The sequence below is a fragment of the Scyliorhinus canicula genome, chromosome 17 (assembly GCF_902713615.1).
Source record: "Scyliorhinus canicula chromosome 17, sScyCan1.1, whole genome shotgun sequence".
Lineage (NCBI taxonomy): Eukaryota > Metazoa > Chordata > Chondrichthyes > Carcharhiniformes > Scyliorhinidae > Scyliorhinus > Scyliorhinus canicula.
The window spans coordinates 25,860,574-25,878,956 of NC_052162.1; the positions used below are offsets into that span (position 1 = coordinate 25,860,574).

General features: G+C 44.7%; 1 protein-coding gene across 1 annotated transcript in view; it reads right to left on the reverse strand.

The window, feature by feature from the left end:
• zdhhc15b (zinc finger DHHC-type palmitoyltransferase 15b) overlaps positions 1-17,160 on the reverse strand; it is a 49,047-nt gene extending 31,887 nt beyond the window's left edge. Inside the window, exon 1 of the mRNA XM_038776244.1 lies at positions 16,887-17,160. Coding sequence (XP_038632172.1) covers positions 16,887-17,004 — 118 coding nt within the window. The 5' untranslated portion in view covers positions 17,005-17,160. The remainder of the gene's footprint in view (positions 1-16,886) is intronic.
• Positions 17,161-18,383: the final 1,223 nt, after the last annotated feature.

The window sequence follows — 18,383 nt, forward strand, 5'->3', positions numbered from 1 at the left end:
AACAAGAGTAACAGGGAAAATACAAAAAAAAAGAGTTGGCTCTAAATCTCTGAAAGCCAACATATGATCCAATCATCAGACATTGCTTTATTGAAACAGGCGATGATGCACTTTCCCATAATCAACAGTGAATTAAAAATATATATATATATATATATTTAAAATCCTACCAATAGCTTTTATTTTTACAAAAAGGTTCACATCATGGCAGGAAATCCATCAGGTCCACACTGATAATGAAATATTGAAAATTTGAACTATTCCCCTTTGTTCTTAATTAATATAGACTGGAAAATGAATCTCAATTATTTTTCTTCCTCACTGTCTTCCCTTTTTCTAAAGGTGCTTACTCATGCTGAGATACAGATTCACAAGTGCACGTCTCTCTGTCATCTTACCAACCAAAACAGCCATACTTAATGAGAGAGCCGAGACAGAAAGTGACAGATGGTTCAACCATGGAGAGCATCACAATTGAACAATATATATATATATTTTATTCCAAACACAATCAATAATACAATCTACAATATCACCAAGTTTCAGTTTGTAATTTTCCCCTTTTTCTCCCCTAAACTACCGCAACACCCCCTTCCCAACAGACCCCTCCCCCCGCTGGCGAAAACAGATCCTCGAATCGAAACAGGAAGAGCCTCCATCTTACATAGAACCCCTCTTCCTACGTTCGGAGAGTGAACTTAATCTTCTCCAATTGTAAACATTCCGCCCTATCCCCAAACCATGCAGATGCCTTCGGTGGTGCGGCTGACCTCCAACCCAGTAAGATTCGTCGCTGGGCAATCAGAGAGGCGAAGGCCCCGACATTAGCCCACTTCCCCTCTAGCAGCTCCAGCAGATCCAAAACACAAAAAAATCCCCACCAAAGGGAACGGTGTCATCTTCACTCCAACAATCTCTGACCGGATCTCGAAAATCGATGCCCAGAATCCCACCCAACTTCAGACATGCCCACAATATACAAATATGATTTGCAGGCTCCCTTCTGCCTCTCACATATGTCCTCAACCTCAGGGAAGAACCCATTCATAAGAGCCAGAGTCATATGGGCCCTGTGCACCACCATAGTGTACAAGGCTCAGCCTGGCATGGGATGAGGTTGAATTTACCTGGTGCACAATCCTCCCCCCCACCCCCACCCACTCTATCCCCAATTCCTCCTCCCATTTCCCATTTAGTATCCATTGAGTATTTTCCCTCCTTCTGGCGTCTGCTCCATTTCCAACAACCACCAATAAATGTCTGCAATCCTCCCTTCCCCCCAGCTCATCCTGAGTTTGTAATTCATCCAATACTTTGGCAGCTGAGGGAACGAGAGAAGCTCCTTATACACAAAATCCCGGACCTGTACGCACCTGGATTCACTTCCCAAGAAACCCCTCTAGCCTCGTGAACCTCCCCTCTATGAGCAGGACCTTTACCCACTCTACCCCTTCCCTATGCCAGCTCCTGTACCTTGCATCTATCCCTGCTGGTATGAACTAATGATACTGCCATACCCCTTACGCCAAAGTGGCGACTCTGCTGGTTCCATATCTTCAGGGATGGCACCATAATGGGACTGTTGGTACATCTACCCGGGGGGAATGGGAGGGGGGAGGGGGGAACACACACCATCGCCAGGGCCCTCAAGCACGCCCACTCACAGGAGGCCTCCTCCACCTGCACCCAGTCCGACCCCCCCTCCCCCCACCAACATCTCACCTTCTCCATATTTATCGCCCAATAGCAATCCAGCAAGTTTAAGTGTGACAACCCCCCCCCCCCCCACCCCCACCCCCCCCGACTGCTGTCCTCTCTGCAAAAGAGCCCTCTGGATCCTAGGCGCCTTTCCTGCCCATCAAATTCCAAAATCAATTCATCCACCCTCCAGAAAAACGCCTTTGAAATGAGTATCGGAAGGGACTGAAAAACAAATAAAAACATCAGCAAAATGTTCATTTTTAACAGTCTGTACCCTCCCCGTCCAGGACAACGAAAAGGCATCCCACCTCTTCAAATCCCCTTTTACCCACTCTACCAAACTGGCCAAGTACCGCTTATGTACCTGGCGCAGTCGTGGGCCACCTGATTACCCAGATACCAAAAATTATTTTGGCCAGCTTAAATGTCAAGGCAAACAAATTTGCACTCTTCCCCTGGACATTCATTGAGAATACCTCACATTTTGGCACAGTTTGCACCTGGAAAAGGCAGTTTGCATCTGGAAAAGGCACAAAACCTCCCTAGTAGGTCCATTATTTTCCCATACATTCCAGCGGGTTTGAGACATATAGCAACAAATCATCGGCGTACAATGACACCCTGTGCTCTCTACCTCCCTTCCACTCTCTTGACACCCACATCATATTCGTCCTCACACTTGCTGTGGGGGTGGTGTATAGCAACTGCACCCACGAGATGAACGTCGGCTCAAACCGTCCAAAGATCTCAAATAGGTACCTCTACTCTATCCAGTCAAAGGTCTCCGCTACGTCCATTGACATAATATCCTGCGGCGCTTCACCACTTGACGGACATTCAACAGCCTCCTGCCGCCTCTTAACAAACCCCGTCTAATCCTCAAAGCCCACCTCCGGCACACGCAAACCGCCTTGCCAATACCCATCAAACACCCCCTCCTCGACTAGCTCCGCGAACATCCTTGATATGTAGTTCGTGGCACTCATTCCCTCCACCCACTCTGACAGCCCTACAATTCGTAGATTCTGCTGCCTGGACCTATTCTCCTGGTCATCCACCTATTCCCTCAGCACCTTGCAGGCCTCTCCCAGCACCACCATCTCTGCCCCCAATGACCCGGTCGGGTCACTGTGGACCGACACCTCTCGGATCGTCACACCTTGCAACTCCAGGCACTTCTTCACCAGCGAAGAGGGGCTACTGTTCCCTCAATCGCACTGGACCAGTCCTCATGCATCTCTTGCCGTGATATTGAATCTTCCCCTTGATAAAATCCAACAACTTCTCCACAGGTAGCGTCGTAGGTGATGACGATGTACCCAACTCCACCAGTTTTGCAGTTTCTGCACCACGCAGATCTTCCATCTCTTGAACCAAGGCTCTACTCGACTTTTGCCGGGTGTCGTAGCCTGTCGACATTCCATTTTGGAGGAGAAACTCCCTCTGCCTATTCTGCACTCTTTACAAGCAAAGTGCCCATTAATCGAGCAGAAACCAAAGCCTCCCAAGTAGGAGCCACCTTGTGGCTCATAGCTGTCACCGGAGGTCCGTCGGAAGCATCGCAGTTTTAAGCTTGATCCTGTTGACAGACAAATGCACATTTTCCAGCAGCGTGGGCCACTAGAATTAGAGGCTGAAATCCTCACTAGGTTTTCTGTATAATCCATGAATAATGCCTGTGCCCTATACAATCATTCATATCCACACATTGACATCTTTGATCACCTCCAGCGTCACCTTGGCTCAGTTGACCACATGCTCAGTAAATTCCTGTCTCATTATCGACTTGAGTGCATGATCTAGACGAGTGGTTCTCAAACTGGGGTCTGCAGATCTCCCAAATGTGTAAAATTAGAATTCAGATGGGGAGTTTGTGATTACCAATTCATTTGAAAAAGATTCTTCTAATTAAAAAGTTTGAGAATTCCTGGCATAGATGACACTCCTGTGCAGTACTGAAACAGTTTCTGTCTGGGAATGCTGGTGTTGATGAGACTGCTTGTCTGAACGCAGATCCCATCTGCTCAACTTTGAGAACATGCACCAATAGATTCAAAAACAACTTCTTCCTCACTGTTACCAGACTTCTGAATGACCCTCTTAGTGTTTGAGCTGACCTTATGGACTGAATTGATCTTTCTATGCATCTTCTCTACAGTTGTACCACTATATACTTCACTCATTGTCTGTGTAATATAATAATCTTTATTGTCACAAGCAGGCTTACATTAACACTGCAATGTCATTATTGTGAAAAAGACCCCAATCCCCACATTCAGGTACACAGCGGGAGATTTCAGTATGTCTAATTCACCTAACAAGTACGTCTTTGTGTTTATGTATTTTCATTATGTATCCTCATGCATTTATCGTATGTTCTATGTTTTCTATGGAACGTTCTGCCTGGATTGGACGCAGAACAACGCTATTCACTGTACCTTGGAACACGTGACAATAAATCTAAATCTAATCATTCAGGTGTATATAAACTACTTAATGGCACTATGCAAAGAGCAGAAATTCTCACAGTATCCATTTTTGTTTGAATACCACCACTGAAAACAAAGTACATGTACAACTCATTCACTTGTGGGTCATTACTGCTGGGTGACACGAGAGTAACTGTCTTTCTGAAGAAACAAATTTGTTGCAAGACGCCTTATGGTGATGAGATGCGATACAAATGTAAGCTTTTGCTTAAAATTTATTTTTCATGTAGAATTTCTGTACTTGGCAGCAAAACACACCATTTTTGAAAGATTTAGACATTTGCAGGGTGCTGCATATTGACATTTCATTAGCAGAAGAGGGGACCAACGTTGAAATTCGACATAAGATGATGTCACCTTCGACCTCAGCTAGCTGGCATCATGCATTGGCTTTTCCATCAGTTTTCAAAAAAATGGTCAGAAACGGTCAAATATAAATCTGCCTTTATCAAATTCTGAGAAAAGCATAGATTAATTTCAATCAACAAAAATAGCATCTTTCTTGGCAGTCTCTGCCTCTGTCGTCTTTCGGTTACACGCAACAGCAGTTACTGGTCAATTTCACTTTCTGCAGTTGGTGTTCTAAGAAACAGTCTCTGTAAATACCTAAACCCACATTGTCAATATTTCGTGATTTATCCTGTTGGTGTGAAACATGCACTGGTTGCTACAATCTATTTCTTGCTATTCTAATATTAGGCACACATGTTTTGATTCCAATCTCGTGCTTTCATCTTTAAGATGCAAATATACTGCTAATAGGGCTGACCATGTAGTTGCACTGAATATCAACAATCTGCATTTATATGATAGCTCAAAGCCTTTCATAGAGGCATAATCAAAAAATGGGTGTCACTTTAAAGGAGGGGGAGATATTAAAATGGGTGACTAAAAACCTGTTTTTAAAGGAAAAGGAGTGCGAGAGGTGGAATTATTTAGGGAAGGAATTTCAGAGTTTGGGTGGAGGCAGGCAATGTTGCAGGTGTGGGAATAGGCAGTTTCTGTGATGGAGCAGATATGACATTGGTAGCTCAGTTCAGAGTCGAAGCGGTAAACAACCTGGCTCAAGTGGGAACAATGGCTGGAAAGGAAATAGAATTGGATCATAGACTTTGGCTTTTCCAACTTTTGGTTGGAAAGAAATTGCAGCTCTACCATGAACAGATGATTGATAAGCAGTTGGACAATGCAGGGGAATGAAGAATGATTATGGGGCGGTGGATTTGGGTTTTGTCAGCAAAACCCATGCAAGTTGATCGGATGTCTTCAGATGAAATGAAAATGAAAATCGCTTATTGTCACGAGTAGGCTTCAATGAAGTTACTGTGAAAAGCCCCTAGTCGCCATATTCCGGCGCCTGTCCGGGGAGGCTGGTACGGGAATCAAACCGTGCTGCTGGCCTGCTTTAAAAGCCAGCGATTTAGCCTGGTGAGCTAAACCAGCCTTTCTTGGAGGCAGCAGATAGACAAGTGGATCAAAGATACATTCTTGGGGACTTTGAAGGAATGTGTGAAGGCGCCACTGCTGAAGATGTCCTGGCTACGATCAGACAGCAAGCAGCGGAACCAAGCAAAGATAAAACACATCCTTAAAGTCTCACTCGACTCCAACCAAAATGCATATTTCCAATTCAGCAAAGTGTAAAGCAAGACTCCCTCTAATTTCTTCAGGTGATCTTCATGACAACATCAGAATCCACCCATCAGCAAGAACTTTGGCAGCTCAAGGAGAAGGTCCAATACTGCCTTTGTAGGGTAACTAGGGGATAAGAATGCAGCTTTTCCAATATTTACCACATTTTAAGAACAAATACAGGGCTGCTCACGGAGATATTTCCACACCCACAGCAGCTATCTCGACAGTCTTAGTTAAATTGTTTGGTTCAAACTCTTGAGCTTTTTTGTGTTGTAAGTCTACACACACCAGGTCTGCCTGAGTGGATACCACATAGAATCCTTACAATTGGCTGGGAAAGCAAACTTCTGTCCAATCCGCCTGGGATGGATAGAACTCTGGATCTGACAGATCATCTGTGCACCACCAATACCATCAAACAAAAGAGTTATGACGAAGGAAGGCAGTTAAGAGGAAGTACAGCAAAGATGCAAAGGAAAGAACAGGAATAGAACAGCCACTGTTCAGCTTAACAAAAGAGAAGTGGGGATATATAGTGTACAAAGAATATTACACAGCAGTGCACAAGATAATATTAGTGTCACAAGTTGGCTTACATTAACGCTGCAAGGAAGTTACTGTGAAAATCCCCTAACAAGCATATCTTTTGGGACTTGTGGGAGGACACCGGAGCACCCGGAGGAAGTCCACGCAGACACGGGGAGAACGTACAGACTCCGCACAGACAGTGACCCAAGCCGGGAATCGAACTCAGGTCCCTGGCACTGTGACGCAACAGTGCTAACCACTGTGCTATCGTGCCGCCAAAATCATATAATAATAATCACTTATTGTCACAAAAAGGCTTCAATGAAGTTATTGTGAAAAGCCCCTAGTCGCCACATTCCGGCGCTTGTTCGGGGAGGCTGGGACGGGAATTGAACCCACGCTGCTGGCCTTGTTCTGCATTACAAGCCAGCTATTTAGCCCACTGTGCTAACCAGCTCATACTGCAACAACCAGTGCGACACTAAGTGATTGCTGACTATTCTGTACCAAACGGACAGAAAATCAGGATTAAAACAAAGAACGTTAAAATACTTCCAAAAAAATTAATACACAAGACTATGGAATCAGCTCTTCAAAATAATGATTTCTGTCCCAAACGGAATTAGACCTACACTAACATAATTCTAATTCTCCGGATTACCAAAAATAATACTGCCTGCTATTTTCCACAAGGAGCTTTACAAACATCTTTATTCACAGATTTTAACTTTTATTGCACCAAAAAGACAGCATAAAAATGTGACATTTAACTGGGACACAGGTGAATCATTTTAGCAGGCCAGGTCAATTGTCATTATTCAAAGTCTTACTTCGAGCCAGTTTGCAGCTAATCAAATTCTAATTTTTGTAATATGGGTGCTAGATTGAGAGCTCAACATGGCTATTGATTTAGAATAAATTAATGTCAAACTTCACTTTCAAAGAAATCCTTGAATTTTTAAACAGGTCCTTTGGTGATCTGTTTTGCCCCGCCAAAAAATGTCTGGGTCTTTGAAGGGAAATAATCGTATTCAAAAGATAATTTTAAAGGGAGCAAAGGTAATGGGAGTATGGAAACCGGGGCCTGAATCTTGGAATTTGAGTGTGGAGCCCAAGAGAGGGGTGTCACAAATTCGTAGAAGAATGATTAAAGAGAACATAGATGAACAAGCACAAGAAATACAAAAGAGGTAATGAGGGTGCTGGTTTTGAAAAGATTGTGCAATTATGCAAGAGCCATAAGGAAGGTTATGTGACCGCCTGATAAGAACATGCTAATGGATCAAAAGCAGTAAATGATGCTTGGTGGAATGGGCTAGTGCAACGCAAGAGGCTAATTCTTTTATTGCGGAAAATAAAACATCATGTTGTAGGGCAGGGATCAGTGCTGGGAACTCAACTGTTTATTTAAATGACTTGGATGAAGGGATGGTTGTCAAACTTGCTGATGACAAAGATAGGTAGGAAAATAAGTTGTGAATTGGGCATAAGGAGGCTACAGAGGGATATCAATAGATTAAGTGAGTGGACAAAGATCTGGCAAATGGAGTATAATGTAGGAAAATGTGAAATTGTCCATTTTGCCACGAAGCATATTATCTAAAGGGCTGCAGGGTGGCACAGTGTTTAGCACTGCTGCATCACAGCTCCAGCGTCCCAGGTTAAAATCCGGCCTCGGGTGACTGTTTGTGTGGAATTTGCACTTTCTCCCAGTGTCTGCGTGGGCTTCCTCCGGGAGCCCCGGTTTCCTCCCACAGTCCAAAGATGTGCAGGTTAGGTGGATTTGTCACTCTAAATTGCCCTTAGGTTAGGTGGAGTTACTGGGTTACGGGGACAGGGTGGAGGTGTGGGCTTAAGTAAGGGCTTCTGCACTGTAAATTCTATGATTCAATGATTCTATAGTGCATGAATCACAAAAGATTATTATGCAGGTACAAGTGACCCTCCCATTTCAATCTCATTGACCCCTCATAATTAATCATTCAGCCATTGCCATAGGTTTTAATGAAGCAAAACCACTTTGTGTGACAAACTGCAGCAAGGTTTCCTTTAGCTCCAAGCAGTAATACTATATAATCCTTGTTACAACCACCTCAAAAACTGGCTCTGCTTTTCTCCATTGTTGTCAAGTGCCATGCCGAGTGGTTTCTGATTGTAACAACATGGATGACCTTGTTGTTGGAATTCTGGCGAAGCCAGTCTTTAAATGTTGTGTAGTTGTTTCCTTCACAGTCAGCCTCTTCTTCCATTAATCCTTCTGCCGGTTAGGCAGTCCAACCCTTCTGCATGGACAGCTCGTCTGAGGAGCTCTATTTGTTCTCTTCTGATACGATTTCAGAGTTCTCTTCTTCTGGTCCCATTCATGCCATTTTTTCACCACCCAGCTCACCCCCAGCATCCTTCTTCTGCACAACATTTCTAAGCTGTGTACTTTATTTTTTATTTCCCAATGCGCCGAGCTTCACAGCCGTAATTCATCATGAACAAAATGTAACAGTTTAGTAGATGTTTCAAGCCTCACGCTGATGTTTCTTAGAATGTTGCTGAATTTGTAAAACAAAACTTTTGGCTTGCCCAATCTTGTTCCATATTTCAGTACTGCTTTTGACAGTGGATGTAACTGCTGCCTCAATAGTTGAACCGATTGACATGTTCAAACTCAGTTCCATTTACTGTGATGGTACATACTAGAATGTCCTTTCACTTTGCCATTATCATTGTGTACATTTTCTTGCAATCGAGCAAAATTTCCTTTATGACTTATCGATTAAGTTTTGCAAGTCTTCATCATTTGTAGCTACAAGTGAGGTTTTGTTGGCACAGCTGATGCGGTTGATGATTCTTGTCCTACCTTTATACCATCCATCCCTGAATCACTAGAGTCTAATATATTAGTCATCCAGTTCTGTATTGACATGGCAAGCAAACTATGTTCTCCAAGAAATATTAAATTATACAGTGAATGGCAAAACAAGACTGGTGTGCTGAAAACCAGTTTACTTGTAGAAGAAAACAACACACACATGATTGGGACAAGCATCCACAGGCAATGCAAATTACGCGGTGCAAATACATACATAGAACAGTACAGCACAGAACAGGCCCTTCGGCCCTCGATGTTGTGCCGAGCAATGATCACCCTTACATGTGTGAATAAAAATTAAAAGCTGAAAAAAAGAGGGGGAAAAAAACCCTGGAACTACACAACGGATCCTTCAGTGTTAAAGAGAATAAACAGGTTAACCTTTAGCCCGATCAACACTAAAAACTGAAAAGCTGAACAAACTGACGAAGGGTCATCGACCTGAAACTTTAACTCTGTTTCTCTCTCCACAGATGCTGTCAGATCTGGTCATTCCAGCATTTTCAATTTTTTCCCAACATTTGTAGTATTTTCTTTTTGTAAAGGTAAGGAAACATTTTAGCAGGAGGGAAACAGAGGGGAGTTTGTAGATAATTAACTCTCTGTCATTGAAATACCAATCGTTACCGTCTCTCTTTTCCACACCCTATTAAAATATTCTTTTGTCTTTTAGCTCTGGTGAACGATTACACCCAAAATGTTAACCTATCTTTCCACAGGTTGCTGCGTATTTTAGCATTCTCCGGTTTTGTCTCCAATTTGGGATAGCATCCTTACTTAAAGTTAATCACAATTTTTAGAGTGCACAAAGTGAGCAGGTAAGTGAAAATGTGGCACCTAATAGCAACCTTGGAAAGTCTCAATTTTGAGAGGCAGGTAGCAATTCCAAGGGGTCAGTAAATTTGTAACTTTAGACAAAAGGGTCTAGTCACCACTGGACTAGACTAAGGGAAGAAGACAACGGGTTTTATATTATTATTGAATTTCATAGAATTTACAGTGCAGAAGGAGGCCATTCAGCCCATCGAGTCTGCACCGGCCCTTGGAAAGCACCCTATTTAAACCCTGTCTCCACCCTATCCCTATAACCCAGGAACCCCACTAAGGGGCAATTTAGCATGGCTAATCCACCTGCACATCTGGACTGTGGAAGGAAACTGGAGCACCTGGAAGATACCCAAGCAGACACGGGGAGAAAGTGCAAACTCCACACAGACAATTACCAGAGGCCGGAATTGAACCCGGGTCCCTGGAGTTGTGAGGCAGCAGTGCTAACCAGCGTGCCACCGTGCCATCCCTCTCTATCTACTTTTATACTGTGCACCTCATTAGAAAGTGCTGCGTTGTGCTGAGATAGAGAGGCAATGTGCTATCACTAAATCCACATGCTTCCCATTAGGTTTAGAGTCCAGGGGGTTATTGGTGTGATTTGGATAGGATTACATCAGGGTTATGTAATGGCTCTTTAGAATCCCTGTGGAATTTGGCTGGAACACATCCTGAAAGGGCAAGATCGAACTCCATCTCAATTGCAAGCAATTACACAGTAATTCCCTCCAACGCATTGGGATATCCTTTACAAATCATCCAAAACAATCGAGAAATTTGATCTGAATTTCCAACATGGCAAAGACTGAATTTCTTAAAACATCTAGCCCTGCAGCATGCAACTGGAATCAGTATCTGCAGCTGCAGTTTGAGTGCTTCATTCCCGTCCTGTAACCAACTAAATAATTTTAATGATATCACAGGCAGGATAGGGCAAAAACAGGACTAAAAAAATATATAAAAAGACTAGTATTACTACTACTAATAATAATCTTTATCAGTGTCACAAGTAGGCTTACATTAACACTGCAATGAAGTTACTGTGAAAATACTTACTGTGAAGTTACTACAATAGCACCACACTTCAGGCAGTTTGATACAAATACAAGGAATCCTGTTTCAATATCCCTTAAAGTACTCTGTTGCTGCATGTTATTTGAAGGTCAATGAAGTTTTCATTGATCACACATTGTTTACATTGCATTTTCACAGAGCGTATGCAGTTACAATATAAGCTATGTGCATCAATAATCAGAAATAAAATCTAACCCTAAGTGCGAGTTAGCATAGTTGTATGAAGAGGTAAACCTTGTTTCTGCCCAATCTCATACTTTTTTGAGATGGTAACCTCCCAAAATGAAGAGGGTAAGCCATATGCTGTGTGTTTTCACCAGAAGAGTTTTGATAAAATACTGCAGTAAAGATAACTTAACCAGTATCATGGATTAAGAATTAGCTAGTGGGAAGGAAGGGGTGTTTGCATAAGAGAAGTTAGACCTCCATTTTCCATTCCTCCTTTAAAACCCTTCTTAAGGTCCACCTATTAAATCAAACATTTGGGTACCGCTTCGGATATTATTGCATTCGAAGCAGTTCAGAGAAGGTTCATTCAACTGATACCTGCGACAAATGGGTTATCATATGAAGAAAAGTTGAACAGGTTGGGCCCGTATCCATTAGAGTTTAGAAGAATGAGATGTGATCTTAGTAAGAAAATAAAGATCCTGAGGGGACCTGACAAGGTGGATGTTGAAAAGATGTTTCTTCTGGTGGAAGATTAGAACTAGGTGACACAGTTTAAAAACAAGGGGTCTCCCATTTAAGGCAGAGATGAGAATTTTTTTTTTCCCACAGAAGGTGGGGCAGCAGGGTAGCATGGTGGTTAGCATAAATGCTTCACAGCTCCAGGGTCCCAGGTTCGATTCCCGGCTGGGTCACTGTCTGTGTGGAGTCTGCACGTCCTCCCCCTGTGTGCGTGGGTTTCTTCCGGGTGCTCCGGTTTCCTCCCACAGTCCAAAGATGTGCGGGTTAGGTGGATTGGCCATGCTAAATTGCCCGTAGTGTCCTAATAAAAAAAGTAAGGTTAAGGGGGGGTTGTTGGGTTACGGGTATAGGGTGGATACGTGGGTTTGAGTAGGGTGATCATGGCTCGGCACAACATTGAGGGCCGAAGGGCCTGTTCTGTGCTGTACTGTTCTATGTTCTATGTTCTAAGGTCTTTGAACTCCTTTCTCAGAGTAGCGGAGGCAGGTTCATTGAGTATTTTAAAAACAGAGACAGATAGATTCTTGACTAATAACTAATAAGGGACTCAAAGGTTATGGAGCTTAGTCGGAAAATGGAGTTAAGGCCACAATCAGATCAGTGATGATCATATTTATTTATTTTTGATTTTTCCAATTAAGGGGCAATTTAGCGTGGCCAATCCACCTACCCTGCACATCTTTGGGTTGTGGGGTTGAGACTCACACAGGGAGAATGTGCAAACTCCACACGAACAGTGACCTGGGGCCAGGATAGAACACAGATCCTTGGTGTTGTGAGGCAGCAGTGCTAACCATAGCGCCACTGTGCTGCCCTCATGATCTTATTTAATGGTGGGGCAGGCTCAAGGGTCCAAATGGCTTACTCCTGCTCCTAATTCATTCGTATTCACTTCTGATCTCCTGCACACTAGGCTCGTGTTCACCTTTTGCTTAATTCCCTTGGAAATGCTTTATTTCTATGCTCAATGCACTGTTATTGCAAGTTTCTGTGGAATAGGAATAATAATAATAATAACAATAAAGTGTCCAGGGTTCCTGATGGAACCATGGTGTGTATAAATAACTAGGATTTAGGGAGAGGCAGGCAGCTGAAGGCACAATCCTCAACACTGGAGCAATTAAAATCAGGATAAAAAAAGAGGCCAGAATTGGAGGAGTGCAGATGGTCTGAAGAAGATTGGGAGGGGTGAAGAATTTGATAAGAAGGATGAGAATTTTAAAATTGTGGCATTGCCAGACTTGGAGGCAATGTAGGTCAGTGAGCACACAGAGTGATAGGTGAACTGTATTTGGTGATAATTAGGCCACATGCAGCAGAGTTTTGGATGAGCTTAATTTTGTGTAGGGTAGAAGATGGGAGACCAGCCAGAGCAGCATTGAAATAGTCAAGCCTACGAGTAACAAAGGCACAGACGAGGCTTTCAGCAGCAGATGAATTGAGGCAGTGATGAAGTAGGATGCGGAGACAGATAGAAACAGGCACTCTTGGTGACTGAGTGGCTGTGTGGTTGGAAGCTCAGCTCGGAATCAAATGGGTCACCAAGGATGCGAACAGTCTGCTTCAGCCTCAGGCAATTGCCATGGAGAAGGGATGGAGTTGGTGCTGTGTTCCAAATAAATTTCTGCTCATCTAATACTGGATATCGGGCGAGCTCTAGGGTTGGAACAAATAAGGAATCCGTTCAGCCCATCATGTCCGTGCTAGCTCCCTGCAAGAGCAACTCGCATAGTTCTACTCCCTGTCTTTTTCCTCAAGCCCCGAAAGTTTTTTCTCTTTAGATATCTATCTAATTCTCTTCTAAAGGTCTCAATCAATGACTGTGATCTATGGGAGAGGTGGTGGTCATCAACGTTCACGTGGAACCTGACTTCCGGTGACGGCGGGCGGGAGGCAGCCTTACACTGTAGGGCTCTTGCTCGGGAATAGACATTTCGGGTTTTATCGCCCAGTCCCAGGGGCAAGGGAGGCTGAAAAAGCTGGAAGGTGGCAAAGGGAGGAGAAATGTCCAAGCTTGGGAAAACAATTGCCGTGAAAAAGGGGGTGAATGAAAGTCCGCCAGTGAGTGGAAAAGTCAGCGCAGGAACTGTAAGGAAAACGGAAGCTGGAGCACCAGGGGATGCTGCATCGCTCACAGCAGAAGAAATTACCAAAGTGATTGTTGTGAAAAGCAGTTCACAAAGCACATGGAAGCGATGAATAAGGAGATGGGGGTGGTATTGAAAGTGCTGGTGGAGGAGGCGATTGCCCCGGTGAGGGCGGCGGTATCAAGCGCAGTGGCAGAGGTGCGGGAGCAAGGTGAGACACTGAAGGAAGTGGAAGAGGTATTATCGCAGCACAGTGATCAACTCACCTTGATGGGGAAGGAGTTGCGGAAGGTGACAGAGACCAACAAGGGTCTGCGAGCCAAAATGGAAGACCTGGAAAACAGATCCAGGCGGTAGAATCTGAGGATTGTGGGTCTGCCCGAAGGGTGGAAGGCCCGAGGCCAACAGAGTATTTTGCCATGATATTGGCAGAATATTGGGGGAGGGCAACGGTCCCTCTCGATATGAACTGGATCGGGCTCATCGGTTGTGGAGGCCTATACCAAAGGCGAGTGAGCCGCCAAGAGTAGTAACTTGTGTTTCCATAGGCACAGCATGAAGGAGAAGGTCCTGTGCTGGGCAAAGCAGAAGCGGGTGGTGCAGTGGGCTGGAGCTTGTATACGCATATACCAGGACTTTACAGTGGGGCTGGCGAGGAGGCGGGCGGGTGAAGAAGGCACTGTACATCAGCAAGGTGCAGTGCGGCATAGTATATCCAGCTAAGTTGAGGGTGACCTACAAATCCAAGGAGTTGTATTTTGGGACGACGGAAGCGGCGGAGGAGTTTGCGAAGGCAGAAGGATTAGAACATAGAACATAGAACAGTACAGCACAGAACAGGCCCTTCGGCCCTCAATGTTGTGCCGAGCCATGATCACCCTACTCAAACCCACGTATCCACCCTATACCCGTAACCCAACAACCCCCACTTAACCTTACTTTTTTATTAGGACACTACGGGCAATTTAGCATGGCCAATCCACCTAATCCGCACATCTTTGGACTGTGGGAGGAAACCGGAGCACCCGGAGGAAACCCACGCACACAGGGGGAGGACGTGCAGACTCCACACAGACAGTGACCCAGCCGGGAATCGAACCTGGGACCCTGGAGCTGTGAAGCATTTATGCTAACCACCATGCTACCCTGCTGCCCAATTGTGGCAGAATTGAGAAATGGTTGTGTACCGATGTAGCCTCATGTAACTTTATTTTTTTCACTGCGTGTTGGTGTGTGTACTAAATGAGTCGACGCTGTATATTTGGACAAAGGAAGAGTTAGGATTTTCATTTGCAGTGAAAAATCTGCAAATTTGCAGTGATGGTTCTTTGGGGCTTGGGTGTGTATGCTGGGGTTGTGTGCTAAAGGGGATTTCTTGGTTTTCCTGGGACCAGGCAAGGGGCAAGGAGATCTGGGCGGAAGCCTCCATGCTGGCCGTTTTAAGCCGGCCAGTGAATGGGAGTGAGGTGGGGCGGGGATGGTGGGTACATTCTGAAGAAAATGTGAAAATGGAGAATAAAAATATTTTTCAAAAAAATGTCCGTGTGGAACCTTACGTTGTGTTTCTGTCCAGAGACAGCATGTAGAAGAGGAACTGGAGAGGCCAACAGATTCTTAGGGGACAGTGTGGGAGTGAGAAGAGTAACTACAGGACATTCTCTGATTACAAATGAATAGATAAGAATGGTAGTAGGGAAGGGTAGTGCCACTCAATTGGAGGGCAGAGGAAAGGCGCTGGGGGGGGGGGGGGGGGGGGGGGGGGGGGGGGGGAGAATGGTGTCATGTGAAAGGTTGTAGTCAGAATGAGAAAGATAAAAGGTAGTTTACCATAGTCACAGTCACTTTTATAATTTATGACCTTCTACTTTGGCAACGCATTTAACAAGTAGTTTCAAACTAGCTTGGAGAAGGGACTGAAATAAATTTTGGAGTAAAACAGACTTAACATTGGCATGTCCAGTCACTGATAAGTAGCAATGAACATAGTAAACATAATGGCAAATCAGCAGAGAACAAAACTGAAGCTGTTCTGCTAATACTATTTTCTGGCCATGCGTCATCCTGAGCACTGTGTCAACTTCTCGCCATCTATGCAACAAAGAACCATCAGACGATGAAAATAGTGCAGGCACAGAGTTGATCCCCAAGGATAGGGGAGAATGTGAAGAAATCTTGCACAGGAAACAATATTAATTGAAACAGAAAAGATAAATCCAACACACTTCTTAAAAGTTAAGCAAAGACCGTCAGACAAAGGTTGGTGTGAACTAGTAAGAAGAAAATTCAGGGTGACATCAGGATTCATTCGAAGTAATCTGGCACTAGAAACTATTCCCAAAAATGTACCTTTCTGATCATGGGATTGAGTATTGAATTACGCCCAAGAAACTTGCTTGGATGTGGCACAGCAATAAAATTTCAAACGAGTGCTGATCTTGGAGGAAGGTACAGCTGGTTCAGCCTGTCCACAACCAGGACATGGAGCTGACTGCATCAAATTACTCGACCAGAGAGCACTGACAGAAATCCAATTGTAATCTGACCAGCTGCACTGGTTCAGATTCAATCTGTTTGCTTCAAAGCCGACAGCGGGACTAAATCTCTAGCGTGTATATTTGTATATATATTTCAATGCAAACCTGTACTGTAATCTGAAAACACTCTGAACGTAGGTTTTAATTGGAGTGTGTTTGACATTATAAATTGTAACTTGAGAATTTATGGTAAAATATGAGGAGCTACAGCAGGGACAGTCACAGAGCACAGTGCCCAATCTGTGTTTACTGACTACTGTCAGATAGTAAAAGTTGAGCAGCAACTTCTTGTACCCTGAGTTTCTCCTGCCCTGGCAGCTTGTTAAAGGCCCAAATACTGAGTGTGATGTGACCTGAGCTTTGATGTTAACCGACCCGGCGACTTTTATCCTTCAGTCGGTGCAGCCTGTAACTTCCTACCCCTGTCAGCAGCACTTAACAGCGAGCAGCTACTTACACACACACAGCTCGAACACATAGGCGTAGTAAGACCACAGCACGACCAGAGTGATGATGAGCACCGGAATCCAGGCCAAGACCCGCTGGCAGCACCACAGCCCCCGCGATATCGCCATCTTTCCGACCCGGCCTACCGGCCGGCCCCACCAACCCGCCGTCACTGCCGGGGGGGGAGGGAAACACCCAAACCTCCCTCAGTCTCGGCCTCTCCTCTCTCAGCCAGGCACCGCCGAACGCCTCGGCCCGCCCTTCGGCTTTTTCCGGAACTGGGCGGCCGCCGCCCCCCCTCCCTTCGGCTATTTCCGGGACTGTTCCCGCCCCCTTCGGCTGTTTCCGGGACTGTTCCCGCCCCCTTCGGCTGTTTCCGGAACAGTGTCCGCCCCCTTCGGCTGTTTCCGGGACTGTTCCCGCCCCCTTCGGCTGTTTCCGGAACAGCTCCCGCCCCCTTCGTCTGTTTCCGGACCAGAGCCTCTCTCCGGAATTCTTCGACACTGGCCGTCGGGCGCAATCAAAGAGAATTGAAGACAAGAGGGGCCTGGCTGAGTTCCTGTGGCGCCCTCTAATGCTGGGGGGTAATAACTGCCTGGTACTCATACTGTCGTCAATGAACAACAATGAATTTTAGACATTTTTAGAAATGTTCTATCTACAATGAGGCTCCAAACCTATTATAATGTTTTAAACAAATAAAAAACATTCCAGTTAATTCTAAAGAAATAACTTCCAGTTATCCAGTACAGTACACAAACAGCTACAAGATAAATAATCATTTAGGTTTGAGTGACTGGATGACTTGAAAAATGAAAAAATGAAATGAAAATGAAAATCTCTTATTGTCACGAGTAGGCTTCAATGAAGTTACTGTGAAAAGCCCCTAGTCACCACATTCCGGCACCTGTCCGGGGAGGCTGGTACAGGAATCGAACCATGCTGCTGGCCTCCTTGGTCTGCTTTAAAAGCCAGCGATTTAGCTGAGTGATGGACCAAATGGCCTCCTGCACTGCAACATTTCTGTGATTCTATAAATGTTTGACCCTTATCTTGTGACTGTGCCCCCATGTTTTAGATTACCTGACCATTGGAAACAAGCTCTCAGCGTCCACTTTAACAAGCCCATCTTGTTGCTGTTTGTGCACTGCACTTGATAGATGAACGTCTTTCTTTAGATTTAACTGAAACTTGTTATAAGAACAAAAAACAATACAGCACAGCCCTCCAAGCTTGTACCGGTCATGATATCACCCGTGGCTAAAAAACTCAGCACTTCATAGTGCTGTTTCCCTCGATACCTATCATAACCATGTATTTGTCAAGATGCCTTTTGAATGCCGTTAATGTATCTGTCTCCACAACCTTCCATGGCAATACTTTCGAGGCAGTTACCACCGTCTGTGTAAAAAACCTGCCTCGCACATCTCCTCTAAATGTTGCCCCATGGACTTTAAACCTATGTCTCCTGGTGACTGACCCCTCCACCCTGGGAAAGAGTGCCTGC